The sequence below is a fragment of the Acromyrmex echinatior genome, chromosome 4 (genome assembly GCF_024713525.1).
Source record: "Acromyrmex echinatior isolate Ae372 chromosome 4, ASM2471352v2, whole genome shotgun sequence".
Classification (NCBI taxonomy): Eukaryota; Metazoa; Arthropoda; class Insecta; order Hymenoptera; family Formicidae; genus Acromyrmex; species Acromyrmex echinatior.
Window position 1 is genome coordinate 9,260,660 of NC_141855.1, and position 21,990 is coordinate 9,282,649.

The 21,990-nt window shown below is 41.0% G+C and overlaps 3 protein-coding genes across 7 annotated transcripts; 2 read left to right on the top strand and 1 right to left on the bottom strand.

Moving 5' to 3' along the window:
- The first annotated feature begins 468 nt into the window (after nt 1-468).
- Nucleotides 469-8,942, top strand: CARPB (Carbonic anhydrase-related protein B). 3 transcript variants are annotated; one of them, XM_011066688.2, is made up of 10 exons: nt 469-1,060; nt 4,356-4,467; nt 5,001-5,051; nt 5,151-5,479; nt 5,683-5,778; nt 5,864-5,930; nt 6,706-6,860; nt 7,952-8,080; nt 8,157-8,202; nt 8,432-8,942. In XM_011066688.2, exons 2-10 carry the CDS (start codon nt 4,404-4,406, stop codon nt 8,446-8,448), a joined length of 954 nt encoding a protein of 317 aa, XP_011064990.1. In that variant the 5' UTR covers nt 469-1,060; nt 4,356-4,403; the 3' UTR covers nt 8,449-8,942. The 3 variants fall into 3 exon arrangements, with proteins under 3 accessions (XP_011064990.1, XP_087262095.1, XP_011064991.1); XM_087405969.1 differs by lacking the exon at nt 469-1,060 and adding an exon at nt 1,110-1,128; XM_011066689.2 differs by lacking the exon at nt 469-1,060 and adding an exon at nt 1,288-1,675.
- A 134-nt stretch (nt 8,943-9,076) lies between these two features.
- On the top strand, nt 9,077-17,313 carry LOC105152410 (uncharacterized). Of its 2 annotated transcripts, XM_011066687.2 has the most exons (3): nt 9,077-11,618; nt 11,694-11,938; nt 12,465-17,313. In XM_011066687.2, exon 3 carries the CDS (start codon nt 12,605-12,607, stop codon nt 14,645-14,647), a length of 2,043 nt encoding a protein of 680 aa, XP_011064989.1. In that variant the 5' UTR covers nt 9,077-11,618; nt 11,694-11,938; nt 12,465-12,604; the 3' UTR covers nt 14,648-17,313. The 2 variants fall into 2 exon arrangements, with proteins under 2 accessions (XP_011064989.1, XP_087262088.1); XM_087405962.1 differs by having other exon boundaries at nt 9,077-11,938.
- A 398-nt stretch (nt 17,314-17,711) lies between these two features.
- On the bottom strand, nt 17,712-21,590 carry LOC105152409 (CAPA peptides). 2 transcript variants are annotated; one of them, XM_011066685.2, is made up of 5 exons: nt 21,385-21,590; nt 20,407-20,448; nt 19,404-19,658; nt 18,707-18,856; nt 17,712-17,992 (listed from the first exon to the last, which is right to left on the bottom strand). In XM_011066685.2, exons 1-5 carry the CDS (start codon nt 21,443-21,445, stop codon nt 17,910-17,912), a joined length of 591 nt encoding a protein of 196 aa, XP_011064987.1. In that variant the 5' UTR covers nt 21,446-21,590; the 3' UTR covers nt 17,712-17,909. The 2 variants fall into 2 exon arrangements, with proteins under 2 accessions (XP_011064987.1, XP_011064988.1); XM_011066686.2 differs by lacking the exon at nt 20,407-20,448 and having other exon boundaries at nt 21,385-21,584.
- Nucleotides 21,591-21,990: the final 400 nt, after the last annotated feature.

Below are 21,990 nucleotides of genomic sequence, written 5' to 3' on the forward strand. Positions count from 1 at the left end.
AATAGGTCAATTCGCCGTAATTCGAGCCGGCTCGCGCGGGATTCCTTCATGACTGATGGACGGAGGAGAGAGAGCGTCTCCACTCTCCGGGTGATCCCTTTCCCTCATGCTTTCATTCCTCTTGTTCCGACTCGTGCCAACAGTGGCTCGAGTGCGCAAACGTCCTGACGACGAGAAACGATGATGATGGTGGCTGCGAGCGAGCGGACGAACGGGCGAACGTGCGAGCGAACGAAGGCACAAGAATCTCGTCCTCCGTGTCCGGACGCGTCGATGCGGCGGCCGAACAAGCGCGAACGTAGCAAGCGAGCTGAGCGGGCAGAACGGGCAGAGCGGGACGCGCAGGAGGAACGAATACGAAATAGATCGCGCGCGCGAGAGGGCGATGAAGGAGGGAAAGGGGAAAGAGAGAAGGTGAGATAGGCAAAGAGAGAGAATGGAGAGAGCGCTCAGCGCGCACGCGAAGGGTAGAGAGGAAGGACACACCTGGCGCGTGCGCCACGATAACGTCGAGAGTGAGTGAGTGAGTGAGTGAGTGAGAGAGAGAGAGAGAGAGAAAGAGAGATGCCGAGGGTAGCTGCCGTGCGAGGGATAGAGAAAGGGATTCAAGCGAGAGAAGGGGTGTAGGGGGTGAGGACGCGCGAGGAGGGACGTATACAGTCGCCTCGTAGGGCAGTCGTTCCTCCTTCGTCGTTCCTTCGCCGCCGTGCGCTTTTAACGAAATTATTCCGTGATCGAGGGGAAAAAAAAAGACAGAAATCGGTAGGACAGGTGGAAGAGGAGGAAATATACGAGATAGCGCGGAGAGAAAATCGGAAGAATAAAAGACAGGGAGTATCCGTGGGAAGCTCTCGGGCGCCGGGCCGCGAATCGGCGAATCTGCCGCGACGCGCACGGCGGCATCGTCCTCCGGCGGCATCGTCCTCGAAGAGGACACCGGCCTGCGTGGCGCGCGTTGTCGTGGCCGCGGTCGACGGCGAGATCGGTGGAAGAAGTGGTGCGCCGGCGGAAAAGGAGGAGGAGGAGGAAAAGAAAGACGTCGTCCTTTTCGTCGTCCACGGTTAGTATCCCCTAGTGGTAGCTCAACGAGCGAACGAGATTGAGGCGAACCGTATACGTACAGAGGGGGTAGGTTCTTTCTTTCTTCAGGGGGATATGTAGAATTTTTTTGCCGGTTCGCGCGCGCGAGATCGAAATCGTCGCATCGTCGACGAAAAGCGGAAGGGAAGCGTCAGGACGGCGCGGAGAAACCACGTTCTCAGCGATCGCCGCTTATTGATTTCCGCAAGGGAGACGCCGCGCGCGTTCCCCATTTCGCGTTCTCGTCACGCGAATTTTCGGCCGCACCGTTCGTTCGTCGCCGCGTCGCGGCGTTTCGCGTCGCGGACCCCGCGATCGATTCGCGCGCGCTCCTGCCCCCCGTCGCACCTGCGTGCACCTACTCTCTTTCTATCTTCCTCTCTTCCTCTATTTCTCTATTCCTCTTTCCTCTATCTCTCTTTCCCTCTATACTTCTCAATCATCCTCGATCAGCACCCGTAAGCCCGCTTCCGCGTCGAATGCGCTGAAGACGGTTTAGTAGTTGACAGGATAAACGTCAGGATATGTCTTCGTCGCGTGACTGCGCGCGGCGTCGCGGCGTCATGAAGATGATATGAAAAGCAAGACGATCCAGGTATGAGGTAGCGAGCAACTGAAGCATGAAGCTATAAGTAGGAGCGATCAAGCGGAGTAGAAGCGAGGTATAAGGAAACGAGGGAAATAGAGACGTGTAAAGGGAAACGCGCGGTGTGTGAGATGTGAATACAGCGTATGAAGCAGAAGCGGATTAAGGTATGAAGGAATCGCGATTTACGAGAGGAAAGCAATCGTAGCGAAAAGCGATCGAGAGATGTAAGAGAGATGGTCGGTATAGTGCGATGAGGAAGGAGGGGAGGGAGGAGGGGGGGGACACTTTTCTTCTGTGTGAACGAGACATCCGCGTCGGTCCTTACCATCGCGTTTGTCTGGGATTCAGAACGCGCGGATGGAATGTTTGTTGCTCGGGATGGAGAAGCTCGCCGGCGGTGGAACATCGTTCGATTAATCGATTAGCGGTGATAACAATTTGAGTTTAGCCACTCGCTCGGCCTGGAAACGCGAAGCAACAAGAGATGAACGCTTGCACTCTGGTAATACGGTAAATCGATCAAGATTCCTACGCGCATCGTTTCCCGTGGGTATGACGGACCTCGCGAAATATCGAGTTAATCCCCTTCGAGTCACTAAATAAAAACTAATGAAGCTGAACGTACTACAAGTGTTAATTATTTCGAACGATATATCGATAATTTGATGTTTTTGGTGTTCTTTCTCGCAAAAAAAGTAAATAATTAAATTGACTAAATTATGTTGAGTGATATATCACATAGCACTTCTCTAAGTGTGAGATATTTTATTAAAATTTGTACATGTATAATTTTCAAAATACGAGACTCACAAAATTAGTCATACAGTATAATGCTAAGTATAATCGTCATTGTTTTCAATTACTACTAAAAGTAATAATAATAATAATAAATAAGTTTTTAAAATTATATTCTTCGTAAAAACTCAAATTTCAATTTTACTGTTCGATTGATAATCTTCTAAAAATAAACTAAAATGTAATAAAAATCCAGTTATTTTTTTAAACAACACTGACATTTCTCTAAATGCTGAGTGATTTGTATGTAGAAACAGGTTGACAAATTAAAAAAATGTCATAGTATAGTATCGAATTTTTCTTTGTCAGTTTTAAAGCGTTTCACTTCAAAGATTTAAACGATTCATCACGGGATAAAAAAAACGTCAAATGATGACAATGTGATTAGAAGAGCTGGTTTTTATCGATGTGCGCGCGCGCAAGAATTGTCTTTAATTTCAGATTAGTTCAATTCTCTTTCTCTATTTATATCACATATATATAATTCTAATATAGAATATTATTTATTTAATCAAGAAAGAGAATATAATTTTATCATTAATTCCGATCTTATCAGATTTAATGATAAATTGATTTCTTTTTCCAGGTCAATTTCGTAACTAATCTATCTTGTGTAATCTGATTGATTATTTTTTAGTTGTATCCGTATTTCTTGAATTTATTTCTGACGAGAACAGTGAAAATTTGAACACAAACTTCTGGCGTTTTGGGAGAAAGTCCGTTTGTATCGGTCGATAGGCGACTAAAGCAGGATGAAGTGGCTACGTGCGAAGCACGATCGATGGGCGCAAAGGCTCGAGATATTTCAGCAGCGAGTTTCGATGCGCGATAAAAGTATCTATCTCGAAGACACATCGGCGAAGGCGAGGCAAGAAAGAAAGAGAAAAAAAGAGAGAGAAAGGGAGATAGAGAGGAAGAGAAAAAGAGAATAAGCCGTGCGGCTGACGCGGCGACGACGAAGAGTGGCTATCCTTTGAAATTCACGAGCGTGCGGAAAGCACGTACTCTCTCTCTCTCTCTCTCTCACTCGCTCTCGCTAGCTTCTTTTCTTTTTTTTTTCTTCTTCGCGTGGACGGACGTGTGGAGATCCGATCGATCGATCGAAGCGAGCCGCGCACTCGAGTTTTCCCTGACCTAAGAATACACCGTTCGAGTACCGTGGAGGAACCCGGGGTGAAGTGGACTCCACAGAATGGACCAGAGTGGGGATCGAGCGAAGAGAGAACCCCGCCCCCATTTAAGCGACGCCGGACAACGATGACTGTGGATTTTGTCTCTTCTTTCTTACTCGTGATGCTCGGACTCGCGCCTCACTTGATACTTCCTCTGTTGCATGCATTCCGCGAAAATACCGCGAGTAATAAGAGAGACAGAGAAAGAGCTTTTCCCTTTGCTGAAGACAACGGATGACTGATCCGATTACGGACTTGTTGTAACGGCTACGCGAGAATTCACACGAACGTGAAAGTCACCCGCGAGCGTTATCGTGCCACACGATAATCCTCTCGTGCGGAACGAGCGTCAGAGATGCAAATTCAACGTCGATGTTCGTCGGCGTCGGAGTCGTCGCGTTGCGTGACGCCAAACGATTAGATTAGAACCGACGACGGCGGTTCGCGGATTTTCTTTCTTTTTTGTTCTTTTTAGAGGGGCGGTACGGTTGACGGATCAATTACGTTATCGTAGATCGTCAAGTTTCTCTCCCTCGAAAGTTACCGGAGCTCATCGGAGTCTCTCGTGGATGGTTCAGGCTGTTGAAGTATTTCGCCCAAGAGGGCGAAAGTCGCGACCTCCGCGGGCCTCGAAGGGGTACATGAGAGGGTGCGCGACACGCGAGCACTTTCGAACCCAGCCCGTGAATCAACTGGTTCTCCTTCTCTCTGTGTCGCAGAAACGAGCCGAATGATGTTCAATTGACGAAGACCGCACAGTGCTAGGAATGGCCCCCTTCAGTTCCGTCTTCCTGGGTGTCTGGGGAGTGTTTGTTGTCATTTTGATAAAAGGTTTGTATGTCCAACATTGTTATGAGTTTCTAATATTTTTCTATACGTGATCTCGATAGAAAAAAATTTTTTTTTCATTATCCTATATTTGTCTTTACCACCTGGTAGACATTATTTTTAACCTTTGAGCCTTTTTTATTTGAAACAATATTAAATTGAAACAGACATATTCAATATATAATAATATAATAATATAATATTTTAATTTTACAAAGTATTTTAATTCTGATATATTTATCAAAGTTTGACGCAGCTATTATTGAATTTTTATATAAGAAATTCGAGTATTAAAAGCTTTTTACTCCACTGGACGTTGGATCATTCAATCGTAATTCAGTGAATAAATAATATTATGCTATTAGAAGCGATTATGACGTCCGATACATTTGCTTAATGCAATTCAATCGACACAAAGAGTCTTTTGTCCATTCTCAGCGCCAAACAATGCATTTATCCAATTCTCATAAATTTATGCTGAATTATCGGATTTCTCATAGAGATTATATCACTTATTAATAACAAAATATTTGCAGAATCGACACCCGTTAGCTGGGAGGAATGGTGGACATACGACGGTATTTCTGGTAAGCCAGATCGATTTCCAAATTGGTATCATTATCAATCAAATATCCTTCTCTTTTGTTATCTAATATGATCTGAAAAATTCCTTCGATTATTCAAAGGTCCTGCCTTCTGGGGTCTCATCAACCCGGAATGGTGGCTCTGTAACAAAGGTCGAAGACAATCACCAGTCAATCTCGATCCTAATCAACTGCTTTTCGACCCGAATTTACAACCGCTTCATTTGGATAAGCACAGAATCAATGGCGTACTAGCGAACACCGGCCATAGTGTTGTGTTCGCTGTGGAAAACGACACCCGCCATCCCGTCAATATCTCCGGTGGTCCGCTCAGTTATCGTTATCAATTTCACGAGATTCATTTGCACTTCGGCGCGGACGATCGCATCGGCAGCGAGCACACCGTCGATGGACATGCGTTTCCTGCCGAGGTACGAAATGACAGAGACAAATAAAAATATTTCAAAACCTCCGAACATTCCTCGCGATCTTTTTTCGTTTCAACTTCAAAGCTTGTTTGTGGAAGAATTTAATCGAAATTAAATTCTCGTTGATGCCCTTTTAAATTAAAAAGAAAAAAAAAGTTCTTTAATCTTAAGTCTCTAAATACGTTCAAAGCCTTTTGTTCTCGTAGCTTCAGATATTCGGCTTCAACTCGCAGCTTTATAACAACTTCTCGGACGCCCTGCACAGGGCGCAGGGGATCGTGGCGGTATCGCTTCTTTTACAGGTACATACCTAATCTCTCCTATAAATACTCACATGTTAAATAAAGTTCGAAATAAGCGTCATAGGCGATCTCGGTCCTTTTCTAGGTGGGCGACCTCTCGAACCCGGAGTTGAGAACGTTCACGCAGCAGTTGGATAAAATCAAATACGGAGGTGAGAAATTCAATAACGTAACGAATTCCGGGATAACAGTACGACGCGGAGGAGTAGCGATCAATTCAACAAAAACGATAATCTAGTTTTAGCAGACGAATTTTAGCTGCATGAGTTTAAAAATTCTCAGAGAGTTCTCATATCAGTCAAGATTAGCATATCGAACGAATTAATGCAGGATTACATTTCTTTCATAACGACGCAACGAACGAATATTTATAAAATACCATTTTTTTTTTTGCAGTGATGAATAACATTTTGTTTAACTCAAATAACATTTTAACGATACATTTTAATACATTAAGAATTTTCTTCCACAAATCGATAATTGATAAAAACTGAAATATGTATATTAACGCGTTCATTTCTCATTTATTCTTTTTTCTCTATAAATTAATGTTTTGAGATAAAAGTACAATTCGAATGAAAAAGTTGCAAGATTGATGTACCTTCGAAAGTTTGATGGCAGCATGCGTTATAACTTTTTAAAAACTTTGCACGGGCTATTGTCGCCAACTTTTTATCGGGAAGATAAATCGATAATTACCATCATTCTTTAAGGGAACGCGAATGTTTCTTTGACGTATGCAAATACAATCGAGCGGTGTATGCACGGTAACTTTAGTGATACGTAACAATATGTGTATCAGCTGTGTGTACCGTGGCATCGGGCAGCAATCGGGCAGCAATCGGGCAGTAACACGCGTACATTGCACGTGTATGCATTACGTATACACGAACGAAGTTGACGTTATCGATCGTATGAATTGCACAGGGCAGGCCATGGAAATTAAACGTTTCGGGGTGCGCGAACTTCTGCCGGACACGAAGCATTACATGACGTACGACGGCTCCACCACGATGCCGGCGTGTCACGAGACCACCACATGGATCATCCTCAACAAGCCTATATACATCACCAAGCAGCAGGCAAGTATCGCCGCTGCCGGCTCTTATAAAATGCATACACACGCCCCCGCACTCGAGCGTTCGCGCGCGTGACGCGAAGTACGGCGGCCCCATTCAATTATGCAATTCCGATCATTAAGAGAGACAGAGTCTTTGAAACATCGAGGAACGACGGTCGTGCTTTAACGAATGGATAAAGTAAGTTGCGAAATAAGGGTGGAAATGAGGCACTTACTAAGCTCGTACCTTGGAGCAATGTAATCATAAATCATGCTTGACGGGTTTTACAGGAATCTGTAAAAAAAAAAGAAGACAGTGTTTGACATTTAGTCGTTTGTTCTTTCAAGCGTAAAATTGAACAAGAGATGTTTTGATTTCAAGAATGAACAAATTCTCTATAGCGTAAAAATAACAAAGTATTTAAAATCTTGTTCTTCACGATAATCTTATTGTAGCGCACGAAATAGGTATGTATATTGGCGAATACGTAATTAGCTCAGTGAGTTGCTGTTTAGTTTTTTCTCAAGTTAAGTACAGCGGCTGACTTTATTAATAGAATGGAGTTTCATTGAGAAATCTTATAAAAATAACTGCATCGAGTAAACCGACAAATGTTTGTTTCTAATGTATAACTTAAGCAATCTCATACTCATATAATAATATTTGTGATGATCGATCACGTATTTAAATTAGCTATCCATTGGAATTGCAAATTCTGTTATTATTGATATCGATCGCATTCAGCGAGGCAATAAAATCATTTGTGCCTCATACCATGTTATTCAATAACGAATGTTGGTTCAGATTAAGAATGATATTTATTTTTTATTTTTTGGGCTTGATATTTATATAATATTCAAGCTCATTTATAGTTATAAATATAAAAAATACATCGATAAATACAATCTCTTTATACGAACGAATTATATCATATTCATATAAAAATATATTATTTTTCTTAAATTTAAATAGTTTAATAGTATCTTTTACTTATGTCAAATACTCTGTAAAAGAAGAACAGCATTCAAAATATTAAATTCTATTTATATTATGCTTTACAATTCTTAATTATTATAGCTTTCACAATTATTATACTTTCATAATTATTATAGCTACACGCTCTGAGGCAATTAATGCAAGGGGATGAAAAACAGCCAAACGCACCGCTTGCGAATAACTTTAGACCACCGCAACCCCTTCATCATCGTCCCGTTCGGACAAACATTGATTTCAATGTTCAGGTATGCTATAATAATATCAATATGTATTTTTTCTATTATAAAAATAATTGCGCTAATTCTTATATCATGTGTTCAGGGTCCGAAGAATTGTCCGACGATGAACAAGGACATATATTACAAAGGTATTAAGTAAAATTGATTAAACTCTTATATATACCAATAAAATAAAATTAATATATACATTTCTAATCATCATAAAATTTACAAAATTACGCACAATTTTCTTTTTTTTTAAATTATGAGAATTTTTATTGAGTTATTATTAGAATCTCTTTGCCTAGGAGCTGCCACAGCTTATAAAAAAGCATATCTTTTCTCTGATAAAAATCATTCCATTGTATACCCTTTCAGCCAATAGCTGGAAATAATACCCAGCACTGCCGTGAGGTCAACATTTGCAGTAACTACGCTTCTCCCCGGAACGAGCTGGAACTTCGCTGTAAGGAAAAAAATTGACATATCAATTACAGGCGGGTGACGCCGGGTCACAAAAAAAATTACGGCAGATAGAACGTGCGAAGAAGACGACCATCGACGCCCACGTTGAGGTCGAGATAAAAAAAATGCTTCGTTGTACTTATTAGACGTGAATTGCCAAGTATGTTTCCAGTTAAATCAGAAGAAGAAAAACCAAATATACCTATAGATCACAAGTTAGACGAGATAAGCTAATCGTAAGATCTATTATTATATATATATCGGTAAACTATCGAAAAAAAGCTATGACTATCGTGGCCTGCGCGAGGGGTTAAGAGATGCAATTATATGTATAAAAATTCACGCGCAACGGAGAGCGCTATCGCGAGCAAAAGTTTATACTATATTCTTATAATAAAAGCTTGAAAAAACGCATAAAATGAGACATTTCCCGGTAGTTTTGCTCGATTTTTCCTCTACCTATCAATTAACCGCTCCTGTCCTATATAAAGAAATCTGCAATTCTTCTTATCCTCGCAAAATCCGTCTAAACAATGGCTATTTGTTGATAATTAATATATCCTGGTATTATTTTTAATAAATGTTTGAAAGTGCAATTGAATTTCTTCATCATCTTCGCTAATTGGAAACTATTTCCCATTTTGCTATTATCGATTTTCTTTCACAAATTTTCTTATCTAAATAATAACTGTCTATGCTTCGATATTGTTAGTAACTTCAAAGTACTTTGCTGTCTATAAAGTAGTGATGCAACTGATAGGTCAGAAGTTAAAGTTTGCAGAAACTTGAACTGAATATTGCAAGTGCACCTAGTCGATAACGCAGAATCCGCGAGCAGAACCCAGTTAATCCTAGCTCAACGTTCAAACGACAACCTTAGCGTCGCAGCTATCCAAAGGGAAAATCGATTTCTCTCCGAAGTAGCTGCGCCTGCACCAGTCAAACCATTATCAGCTTTCAACGGATTCCGCGCTGTCGCGCCTCTATCGCTTCACGTTCTTGTGACCGATCCCACTGAGGTACGTGAAACAATCTTCTCGGAATCCTTACCTCGCAAGAGACTAAGATACACCAAAGAAAAGTCTCAAAGAATGTTAAAGAAGCAAATAGGAAGGGGATTGAATGTAGGAAGGGGAGGATATTACTATCATTGAACCGCTACCCAGAATTCGACGGTGCTGCCCGCAAACGACTATGCGACTAGGAAACCGGAAAGGGGTGAACGGCACATAGCGGGGGGTAGTGTACTGAGGGAACGGGAGGAAGAGAGAGGGATAAAGAGGGAGAAAGAGAGAGGGAAACGCAAAGTGGGAAGATTCGTGCGAGAGAAAGGTGAACGCGGGGGTGGAGGGCGGAGGACGCAGAGGAGAGGGCGCCGCGTGCGCGAGAGAGGGACGGGTACGCGGATACAGATCCATCGTGTCGGTGGCCGCTGCGGCAAATCTGCGGCTCTCCGCGGCCGTTCGTCGAAAGACGGAGAGTGACGTGATATCAGGGCACCCGGCCTGGATTTGGGTGCCGACGCGCTGCTCGCAATCCTCCAATCGGTCGCCTGAAGTATCTTTCGGAGTAAACCTAAAGACCGTATCTTCCGAAAGAGACCGAGAGATGATGGGCTCCAATGATGAAACGATCTCCGTGCAATTTCTGTCACATCTCTCGCGCAATCCAGCAGAGATCGAATTTGATCAGAGCGACTTGTGCGGATGCCCGTTGTCGTCGAGGCTCCGCCGGTACAGAGATTAATTGATCGGCGAAGAGAAGAAAGCGTTGGAGGACATCGATGTCAGTCGACGACCTCATGGCGCAGGTGGGGGGTGTTCTCTCGTGAGAGCGAACACGGAGAAGTTTACGGTGGAGGGTACGCGTGATGAGGAAAAACGTCGGCAAGTGCGTGTAGCGACGTGTAGGAACGCATCGCCATTATTATCGCCATTTATTTCGGAGAAAGAAAGAAACGGTAGAACGTTCTCCGTTCACTCTTCCGTTCCTCGCGAGAATTCCGACAATAAGAACAGTCCGCAAAGGTCGTTTGTCTCTCGATTGAGGGACAAAGGTCGATTGATCTCTCGGTACGCAACCGTGGCGGTGTAGTAGACAACAAAGTTTGCGTGAAGTCATTGGACCTGTGAGTTGTGGAACTGTAAGTTGCGGAGAGAACGACTGCGCGATATGGAGTCGATGAAATTTCGAGGGTGTGAGATACAGTATACGTTCGTCTTTAAAGTCGGTGGGAGGCTGTAAACGGTCCCGTGATTGGTTAAACGCGTCCGCGGGAATCTTTTTCGCCCTGTTACATGCGCTAATTCGAGTTCACGAGGCGAGTTTACGTGTTTGAGGTAAACTGATGAAGGCCTGCGGTTGATGGCCGACCAACATCGCGTTCGTCAGTTCAGCCAAAGATCGGCCAACACCGCGGAGGGAAAGGGGGAGAAGCGAAGGAAAGCCGGAGGGAGACCAAAAAGGATCCCAGTTGATCGACAAAGTTCAGTACCGCGACCGATGTCGCTAATTCGCGCGACGAAGCACCTTGACGACGTTTACGAACTAGATGGACTCTAGTAAACTGAAACTACCCGTACTGCCCGCCGCCAATTCGACGAGAAACTTTCGCCCAACTCAATTACGCTGTAACCGTGTCATATTCCGCGCCTGCGAAAGCCAGCGGAAAGGTGACACCGACCTACTCTTCGCCGCAACTCGGCAGACTCGTGTTCCATGAAAGAGCTAATCGTGATACTACGAATGCTTCTTCACGATTAATTTATGATAAGTATAGTAAGCGGCCTGGTGTGGATTACGACGCGCGCCGATGGGATGGGACGGGGCGAGGGGGGGGATGTTAGTAGCACCGTTAGCAGATTCAGCAATTAATATGGCGAGACAGGCATATTCCATCGTTGATTAATATGCTGACCGCGTAGACGAGCACCGAGGCGGGATTTAAAATTCATATCGGTCGCATAATCGATAGTTTGTCACGCGCGCTCTCTTTCTGATTTCGATTCTATACTTATGTGAGCCGCATATTAAATAAACAGCCTCGTGGTGCGATCGTCGCAAGCTCGAACGGGGAACTTGCCTGGTACTTCACACGCAAGTAAGTGTATTCCGCTCCGACGTTGAGAATAACGTTAAGAATATAATTTATATGAGACTCGTAATCTTCTTCTAGATTATCGCAGCAGTTATAAAGGAGAGTGGCTGGCTGGATTACGGTCCGCGCGCGCTTATGGCGCTCACTTAATCAGGATGAGCTCTGAGAACTCGCTGACAATGCTGCTGGTGCGACAGAACCCGGAGAACTGGTCTGCGAAATGAATACCTCTGAGAGGAACAATGGAAGCGTCCACGCGAGCATGACGGCCTCATTCGGTGTCGTGGACGGCACGCTTAGACGGCCAGAAATGAGACTCTCGAGTAAGACTGAGAAACTTCTCACCCGTAATTCTGTTTCCTCCCTTTTGTTCTACTCGCTACCCGACGTTTTCACGCATTCCGTCATGTTATCTGTTTTAAATAGCTACGAACTTGCTATACACGCACGTGTGTAAAGATATAACTTCTACATATGAAATTCGTCTCTCATAGATGCTAGAAATCGAGGATCGTGATGAACGATCGTTTCGTATTAGCTCTTTCCCACAGCTCGAGATAGTTCTCCTCTAATCTGTCACAAGCTATCTGTTATTCCAGCAATGTAATATTTCTCCTTTTATGCGCGACATCTTTTGTAGGCCGCCGTCCTATTCTTCTGCCTATATTAAATTCCTGTTTTCCGGTAGTGATAGCAGTCCGCTACCTTTGCGTTCGAACTCTAACGGTGTCTGACGACGATAAATTTGACGCGACGCGAGCACAAACCTTTGATGGGATGCCGCGACAACCGCAAAGTATTGAGTACACAAACAATCGATTACGCTGATGCGAGGCCTTTGTTTCGTAGGTCGTCAGTGAAACGGAGAACTGTTGTCGTCGTCGTTACCGTGTTGCGGTGGAGCCAGCTGCCTGTTCTCGCCTCGAGGCGAGAAGAGGATCAGACGGGATCAGTAGACATCGGGTAGACACCGATAAAAGGACGGTGTTATGTTAGTGACAAGGCCTCACCCTCTAGGAGGGCGCATACTACTCGCCCTCTTCCTTTTAACGGGGTGTTTCGCTTTGCTGTCACGGGCGGCCGCTTTCCCGGATTGGACCGACTGTCCCGCGGTTTGCCGATGCAAGTGGACCTCCGGCAAGAAGTCCGCTTTGTGTCCGGACGCCGGCCTAACGTCGCTGCCGGCATCCCTCGATCCGGACATGCAAGTGCTCGACTTGTCCGGCAACAAGATACCTGCTCTGAAAGAGGAGATATTCAAACTGGCCGGCTTGGTGAATCTGCAACGGGTCTTTCTGCGTAATGCCGGTATCTACAATATCCATGCGAATTCTTTCAAAGATATGAGGATACTCATCGAGATCGATCTGTCGGACAATCACGTAACGGTCTTGAAACCGGATACATTTCTCGGAAACGAGCGCTTGCGCATTTTGATACTTAGCGGAAATCCGCTCGGTACTTTGCGTAATCTACAGTTTCCTGTACTGCAGCATCTGCGAAATTTAGAGCTACAACGATGCTCCTTGACTGAAGTACACGGACAAGCCTTTGCCCGGCTAACCGGCTTAGAATTCTTGAAGTTGGATACTAACCAACTAGAATATTTGGAGTCCTCGGTGATATCCGGATTATCTCGCTTGAAAACCTTAACGCTAGATGGCAATCAATGGAGATGCGACTGCAGACTACGAGATTTTCGCACCTGGCTTATCCCCGACGTACCCAGCAAATTGTACTCCGTGCCACAAATTTGTTCAGGTCCACCGAGATTGGAAGGCCGCAGGTGGGAGGATGTAAAACCTACGGAATTTGCTTGTGAACCAAAAGTATTCGTCCTGGCGAGCAGCATACAAGAGGAAACCAACGGTAACCTCAGCTTGGCGTGTCGAACGAGCGGCGATCCCGAGCCAGAAGTTTGGTGGCAATTAAACGGTGGACCAGTCAATGCTACCAAATCGACTGATCAACCCTACATGGGGACTCTCGTCATTTACGCAACGTCCGAGGCTGGCATACCTTCCAATGACAAGTCTGCGTCCAGAACCGTCGGGGATCGATGGAGCAATCTGACCGTTTACAACGCTAGTGACAGCGATGCCGGCGAATATGCATGTTTTGCGAAGAATATCGCTGGTCTCGCGCGAGACACAGTCAGCGTGGCAATACCTCGTGTTTATACGGCCCCGACTCTCTCCCAGAGCGACAACTGGCTGCTCTGGGTAAGTTTGGCTGGAGGCGGCGCGGCTGCCGCGTGTGCTTCCATCTCGGCCGTGTTGCTGGTTCTTTGTTTGTGCGGTGGAAATCGACGGCACAGTAAACGGGAGAAGGTGAAGCTGCAAAGCAGCAGTAGTTTCGGCGACCAAGAGAAGAAGCTGCTAGACCTGTCCGTGACCACCACTACGACGCCCGGCAATAGTAACGATCGCGGCAGCGGTCACGGCAGCATCGGTGAGGCGTGTAGCACCGGTGACCTCGAATTGGCGGAGCGCAGCTCTATTTGCGATCCTATGGCTGCGGCCGCGGTCACCGTCGAACGGCTGCGACCCGCGGACAACTCGGTGAACACCATTCGCGCGGTTCCATGCACCGCCACGGCCACCGCCGGTATATTTCCGCCTCCGCCGCCGGAATTTACCACCGGTGTGCTGCCGGCTGGGATCTTCGGCAATATCTTCATCTCCGTGTCATTGCCACAGGACGCATCGTCGGAGCGCTGCTATCCGGATCTCCTCGACATCCCCGTCCACGCGGTTAGCGGTGCTACGACCACCGTTTCGACTGGCGGCAAAACCGCGGCTTTGCCGTCAGCAGCGGCAATCAACGTATCTAGCTTCGCCACGCTGCCGCGTCGGGCCTTGCGCTCCACCGAGGTCGCCGCCGGCTCGCCTTACGACAATATGGGGCCGCGCATTACGGCAAACGGCAGTTCCGCGTTCTCGTTAACGGACATGACGGATATGGACCTGCGGCTATCGCCGCCACCACCGCCGCGGATCATTCAACCACCGCACGAGTTCGTTTCTCTCTAAAACACCGGATTCTTTTCCACTCTGATTCGTATTATTGCGCAATACTGATTTCATAATCGATAATATCCCGCTAATAGTGTTATTCTAATATACTGTGGAACATCCATTAGCGGCCGGGTATTATTGGATAACATCAATTAGCGTGCGGTAATACTAACCGTGTCAGGAATGGCTCACAAATCGACTCTTTGAGAACGCACGCGCTCGCTTCGAACGAGTGATCCGTATACGTTTCCTTGGTGGAATTTTAAGACATGTCGAATCATCCTATCATGTATCGGTATCGCAAATTTGATAATGACGTCATATTGATTGTACTGAAGAATTTTTATCTCAATATTACGCGTTCGTTGGGTCATTGTGGACATTACAAATTTTGCAGCCTTAAAATATTAATCGCAATTCTGGACTGCCATTTATAAAATCAAAATTTCTAAATATCATTTATTTATGAAGATAAGTTATATAATACAAGTTAATAAGTGAATCTTTTAGGAATTAAAAGATTTATCATTAAACGTCGAATATTGTGTCGCTTTTTGTGCACCTAATCTCTATTTGTTATATAAAAAATTATATATAAAACTCAATCAATGATCAATAATCAAATGCAGATAACTCCAATATTTAAAGACATACAAAGTGTCTTTAATATTTTTTCATCATCTTATGGACTTCCGCATTGCATTTAGAAAAATGTAATGAGTAGAGCATATCTCTAAGTGACTCTCGAGTATTTCATTATACATTGACAAGGAATATGTAAACAACATAATTCTAGGAAATGGTCTCACATGTCGATGTATAATGTACAATGGGTGTTTTTCATTCATATAATTTATGGAGACAATTAATTATTATAAATATAAATGGAAAGAATTATTATGCGTGAAACTTAATACGCACAATATAATATGTAATTTTCGTAATAATAGTATGATTTAATAATATGAACATAAAATTTAATAATACGAAAAATAAGGTGGTTTGTAATTTCAATTACATTTTAAATACGTTTATATTTACATCTACATCTTCGAAAGACATATAATATTGTTTTATAATTTAACAAGTTTTAGGATTTTTTTTTAACAAATAAATCAAGATTATTTGCTTTTTATAAATGTGATTATTGAGAAATTGATGGCAGTATATCCTTGTGGGAAAATACTATCAGATTAATAAGAAAATCATTGAAATGAATAGTGTACAATATTCAATTCGAGTGATTTTGCAATTATTTTCCATCATTTTTTCGCGAGTTCAATAGTACTTTTCTATAAGAGTACTCTTCCATAATCGTGATAACGATAGCGATGACAATAGATGTGTTTTTCATTGTTGTATGATCTGCACTAAAATTTTCACCAAACTTCAAACATATCTACTTCCATTTATTTCATTTTATAAGTACACTAATTTAGCTATAAATAATAGACTTATATTATTTTCAGATTTTTTCTTTGTTTCATAGTCATTTACAATTGTTTATATCGCAACGTACAGAAAAATTTTTTATTTTTATAATTTAAATCTCTTTCCCTTCCCTTCATCTTCGCTACTAACATAATTAATTAATCTCGATTTGTGTTGTAAATTTGAATTATAAATGGAAAGCAAAAATAATTAAAAGTTCATAGTTAACTTTCACCACTGAATGGAAAACACCCATTTTTGATGGGCACTTCGCAAATCGCATGAGTAGGTAGTTATCGGCGAGTAGCCGGACCATCTCTTGGGAAACAACGAGAATGTAGTCGTGATTAGACATCTCCCGCGGGTGCAGTTTAAGTCGACGTGGTTCTTCCCTTCGGCATGCAGCGCGTTCGACGAATGCGGAGAAAGCGCCAAGAGAGAAAATCGATATCTCACTGTATCGCGGCCAGCGTGTCACCGAGATTAGTATACGGAGCATTCGATCGAAGGACTGATATCGGCCACGATTGTCCAACCTATCGAATATCTGTCTGTCTATGCTTGTCTGCCTGCCTTGCTCACTTGTCTGGCCAGCTGCCCGCGGCCGCTTGCGCCCATAATGAATGTGTATGAATGATGGATGGATGCGTGAAGAACCTCTTAGACCTAAGTCTCTTCTAGTCTGCTAACAAATAACCCGAAATGAGGGATGCGACTTTTTGTATATACACTTCACGACTACTTCTTCAAGACGAATGGACCTTTAATTAGCGCGAGCAAACCGGCCGCGTCTCATTATCTTCCCTTCCATTCATTCTCCAAAGTGTATCACTAGTTTGTTACATATTCTCTACGTGTGTACATATTTGTTATTATATCACACATTCGTGTACACGTGCGACTTGGACGTTACAAGTGTCGCACGTCGGTGCGTTATACACGGAGATATTCATTATGAACACTTTGTCAATTAATAAAATCATTGAATTTTACATACATCGAGTCAATGATTTGTATTGTCTTATTACGTTCGTTGTGCATTTCGTGAGAAAATGATGTACCGCGTATCGTATTAACTTCAATTGAATTCGATTATAACATTTATAACATTCATCGGCGTGTAAATCACATTTTTTCAGATGAAAAATTAACGGAAGCATTGAAAATTGAAACAATATGACATTGTTTTTCTGTACCCAATTTATACACTAACAATAAAACGAACTATGAGGATTGTTCTTTTCCTATAAGATTTTACCTGTAATATAATTGGCTATGGCTTTCTATATTATATACTAAAAGTGTTGTATCAAATTTCAAATGTTATTAGTAATAGAATCTATTTGTAAATTGTTATATGTAATCAAATAATTATGAGGAACACACTATTTTTAATTGAATTTTTGAAAATATGTACAGTCATCAAAAACAGATCACCAATTAGCTGAGCGTGTAAATCAAACTTTTATTTCTATTCTCCATTATTTGTATATAAAAATAAACATTGAATTGGATCGAGTATTTCGGAATAAAAATCTGCTTAAAATAACATGCCAAGTTACATCAAGATCGGTTGCTTCACCAGAGAATTGCTATTTCGTGACGATACTAGGCGACAGGATTGCATGTAAGATTACAAAGTACAGTATTTAAGTACAGATTATGTATTGTTGCATAATTTGCGTACAAAGTGCAAGGGTAAGATGGATCGCCTATGCAAATAGGGAAAAACAATCAAAAGCACCGCATGTTACATTTCTGACATTTTTGACAGTAAGTTCCTTCTTTGTCTCAAGTCAACATCCGTCAAATCCGCGAGGCGCGAATCGTGATCAAAGATGGCAAGTTACAGGAAACTCGTTGCGTCGTGTTCATTCTCGCGACCTAGTCTCGGAGTGTATCCTCCTTGACCTTGACTATTTCGAGAACCTGAAAAGAGATCAATCACATTGCAGAGCGCGAAAAATCGCACGTGGACAGTCTTAAATTGCTCGCATTTAAGGATTAATGAAGCAGTGACGCTCTTTTCTTCATACGACGCTATTCTTTATGGAAAAACGATTCGCGTAATGTCAAAGAATGAATGACGTCGTGTATGATAGTCGATATCTGTTCAACATACGCGACGTGCTCCAAGTATTCCGAGAGAATATTTAATTTAGCGAAAATAATATGATCAATACCTTTTATAACATTTAAAGATGTTGGCGTTTATTATTGCAAACGTACTGTTAGTGTTCTTTTGAACAATGCATCCTTGGCTTCATATAGATTTTGAGATAAAATTGAAACATTTTCAATATTTCTTTTTTAATGAGATCAATTTAAGAAACAATTGGTTACTTTCATAAATCTTAAATCGCAAAATATGCGAATAAATCAACGAATTAATACTAGAAGTATCGGGCAGTTATTAATAATCGTGTCTATTTTTTAGATTAATATATTTCTTGTAAAAAATAAGATTTTGAAAATTTTTTATTTTTCAATAATTATGTTCTTTATACTAAAATATTCTTATTACTTTCTCTATTTCTATAATATTTATCCTTGATCCTTTTAGTGAGTAAGAAACATTGGTACTTCTACTGTTAATTCATATCATCGTAATAAAAGGTGAAAGTAGGATCCTTTTATTCATACCTCGTAAAATAGAATAATACGATCGAGGATTGTCGATTTTTTGTGCGAAACGAAGATCCTTGTATCCATGTACATGATCGGGCATTAACCAGGCACCGTCTTTCTGAATTTTGTCAGCATGTTTAAATGCTATCGGTCTATCTGCGTAATCTACATAAAAAAGTACAGTTAACAATTTCCTGTAGATGGTAAAAATGTGTAATATCTAAATACGTTTTATATGCATTTTGTTTAAAAATGATAAACGGATTCTGAGGCGGGTCGTCCCACGTCGTTCAAATCAATTCATTAAAAACTGCAAGCGCATGCCACATAATGCAGCATTGTTTCGCACAAATACAGATATTCGCGCTTATATTTTTTCATAAAATTTATTCAATCCGATAAAAGCCGCTTTAATTAATAACGGCATCGCGGATATTGATCTGACGTGAAATGCGTTAAACGTTTATTGCAAGATAACATCCATATAGCCAACGTTTACATACTAAAATATTTTGCTGTAATTGCCTCATTAAACTTCCAATTTACTTCAAAAAGTTGGCTGTCAATAATGTTATTAAAAATATTCTGATAAGTCATGATAATTTCTTATTTATGAGAATTATTTCTTTTCGATAATCTTCATATGAAATTATTCTTAAAGCTTTAATGCACTCTTTGACATTCCGACATTATTTTTCCAAATTTTCCACACCTTCGTAAACAAGATTTAAAAGAACTTCAGATTCCACGTCGCGTGGAATGTAGAACTCCATATCGGCGTCAGCTGGTAAATCCTGAAATCGATTCAAATTGCTCGATTCATCGGATCGTCCGATTCGGGGCTTATGTATTATTCCAAAAGCACGCTCCATTCTAGGAAAACTCGCTATTTCCGAATTTCGGCCGATTCTTGGATACGCCACCAATCCAGCGGAACGTCTATCGTTGATTTTCAATTTTTGACCCTCTAGAACGTGAACGATACGTGAAATAATTAGAATATCAAATGCTCGAAATTATTTTGTTGTATGTTCTTTTTGGAACAATATCTTTTGCTTTCTTTTAACAATTAATTATCCAAGACTAATGCATCTAATAATTTTTCAATTACACAAATAATACAACATGAATTAAAAAAAAAACATGAAATAAACTAGAAATAAGACAAATTATTTCAAATAAATTCTTTTCATAATCAATATGTGTACATATACTAAAGCGAATTATTTTGTGCATGTACTATTATACACATACGTGCTTTGTAAACATAAAAAAAAACTTATATAAAAATAAAACTATAAATATATAATATGTATATTCAAAATCTAAACATTATTTAGAGTGTACAAGACAATACAAAGAAAAATAAAAATCTATATTCTTTACTAAAATTTAAACAAAAATTTGTATTAATTTGTTTCAATTAAGATATAAAGTTAAGCATCGTATTTTAAAGAAACTAAATGTACAATCAGTAACACGCTCAAGCGTCACAAGAGAATTTAAAAAACGTTCAAAATTTGAAATACATTTTAAAAAATATAAATGAGAGAGAGAGTAGAGTATAGCGTTTTGATTGATGATAGTTGTAACGTTTGTGTGCATATGTTTTGATATTTATGTATGAAACAATAAAAAATTAGTCACAAAAAGTTATAATATGAAAAATGCCACACAAAAGTTATGAAAGTGCGACACTCATGCGAGTTTCTTGCCTCTGGTGGATTCGAAGTGCTGGCCGACCGAGCATCTAGCAACTGCAAAATAAATAGAACATCGTCGACGTTTTTCCATCAAAAGTCGGACATCATAATCCCTAACAATTTAATCTACACTCGCACTCGTGGCGCTCAACGATTTCCTGTGGGAATTCAGTATAATATTTTTTTTTTATCCGCGCTATGACTTTTTGCACTTTAATTCCCCGTCCTACTTCATTTTTACCTCGCTTCGTTGGGAACTGCTGCATCTGAGTTGTTGTTTGTCTCAATGAGAATGAATTATTTAACACATTATTCGCGAGAGAATAAAAATTGCGACTTTTAATATTAGATTAGAAGCTCCCTGCGTTGTCAGTCATTTTTTTCATTTATAATTTCTATGATGTCGACCATCTTAGATCTCTTTAATAACAATTGGATAACATGTACCAACTATTTTTACTTCTATATAATATATGTATTTTTACTTCTATATTATTTTAATTCTATGTGTGTGAGTATGTTTTGGATTAAGATTTAAATTAACATCCAAATTTAATATCTAGATCAGGTGAATCGATTTTGCGGTTAATTTAAGCCGATCTTAATTTATCAAGACGCTATAACTTTTAGTATAATTTACTAACTACTAAAAAATAATTAGCTAACGTTTAAAATGATATATTATAAAAGTATCTTAGGGTACGTTCCTAGTTACACATGAAGCGCATAATGCATCATTTGTCTTGTTGTTCACCAAATAATAAAGAAGAATAAAATGATGCATCATGCGTTTTAGGCATTACTCGGAACCCTTAATATATTTGATAATTGACAAATTAAGTATAAAAATTTTGAATGTAAGAAATGCAATATACTGTAAATTTTTTAATAAAAATTTCCGAATTAATGGAATCAGACGTTAATAATTAAAAAACGAAAAAGGAAATGTATATTTTGAAGTTAATCGTGAAATTCGCGATGTTGACTTACGATTAAGAGACGTAGAAAATGCCAAAAGGATCACGAAGATAAAAAATCTGTTGTCCTGCATTTCTGTGACTTCCGATGAAATCGAAATTTTAAGTAGACGATGTGAAGCTTAGAATCGCACTGAATGTCTCCTGTGACTCGACGTCCGATTTTATACCTTGCGCCCTCCACCGTCACTCTGCTCGATTATGAACCTGCCACCCCACAGTTCAAACCCCTTGTCGTAGAGCATCCTCGTGTCTCACCCCTACTCTTTGCGAGATCGATGTATTTTTCGCAAAATCGGCCCATTAGCACACATCTAGACATCACACATAAACACGCATGCACATACACACACACACACACACAAATATTTGTATGAGAGAGATGTGCACGTGCACATGTTAGGTCCTGCGCACAATGAAAGAAATATTCAAAAATATTTTGCTGCTCCAGTTAAAATTATAACTGTTTTTTGTATCTGATAGAAAATTATGTATGTCATACATATAAAATTTATAGCACAAATCTAAATTCTATCTCTGTCATCTATATGATGCAATACATATACAATATCGCAGTACTTAGAAATTTATCTATTTTAGCTCTATTATCTATTTTATA

Bases quoted from the DNA above. Each gene is read 5' to 3' on its own strand.
- CARPB (XM_011066688.2), top strand. From the start codon at position 4,404: ATGGCCCCCTTCAGTTCCGTCTTCCTGGGTGTCTGGGGAGTGTTTGTT. The intron at 5,480-5,682 runs GTACGAAATGAC...TTGTTCTCGTAG, and splicing joins GACATGCGTTTCCTGCCGAG to CTTCAGATATTCGGCTTCAA. The intron at 5,931-6,705 runs GTGAGAAATTCA...TGAATTGCACAG, and splicing joins GGATAAAATCAAATACGGAG to GGCAGGCCATGGAAATTAAA.
- LOC105152410 (XM_087405962.1), top strand. From the start codon at position 12,605: ATGTTAGTGACAAGGCCTCACCCTCTAGGAGGGCGCATACTACTCGCC.
- LOC105152409 (XM_011066685.2), bottom strand. From the start codon at position 21,445: ATGCAGGACAACAGATTTTTTATCTTCGTGATCCTTTTGGCATTTTCT. The intron at 20,449-21,384 runs GTAAGTCAACAT...TTTATTTTGCAG, and splicing joins ATTTTCTACGTCTCTTAATC to TTGCTAGATGCTCGGTCGGC. The intron at 18,857-19,403 runs GTGTGGAAAATT...TTTTTTATGTAG, and splicing joins TTTAAATCTTGTTTACGAAG to ATTACGCAGATAGACCGATA.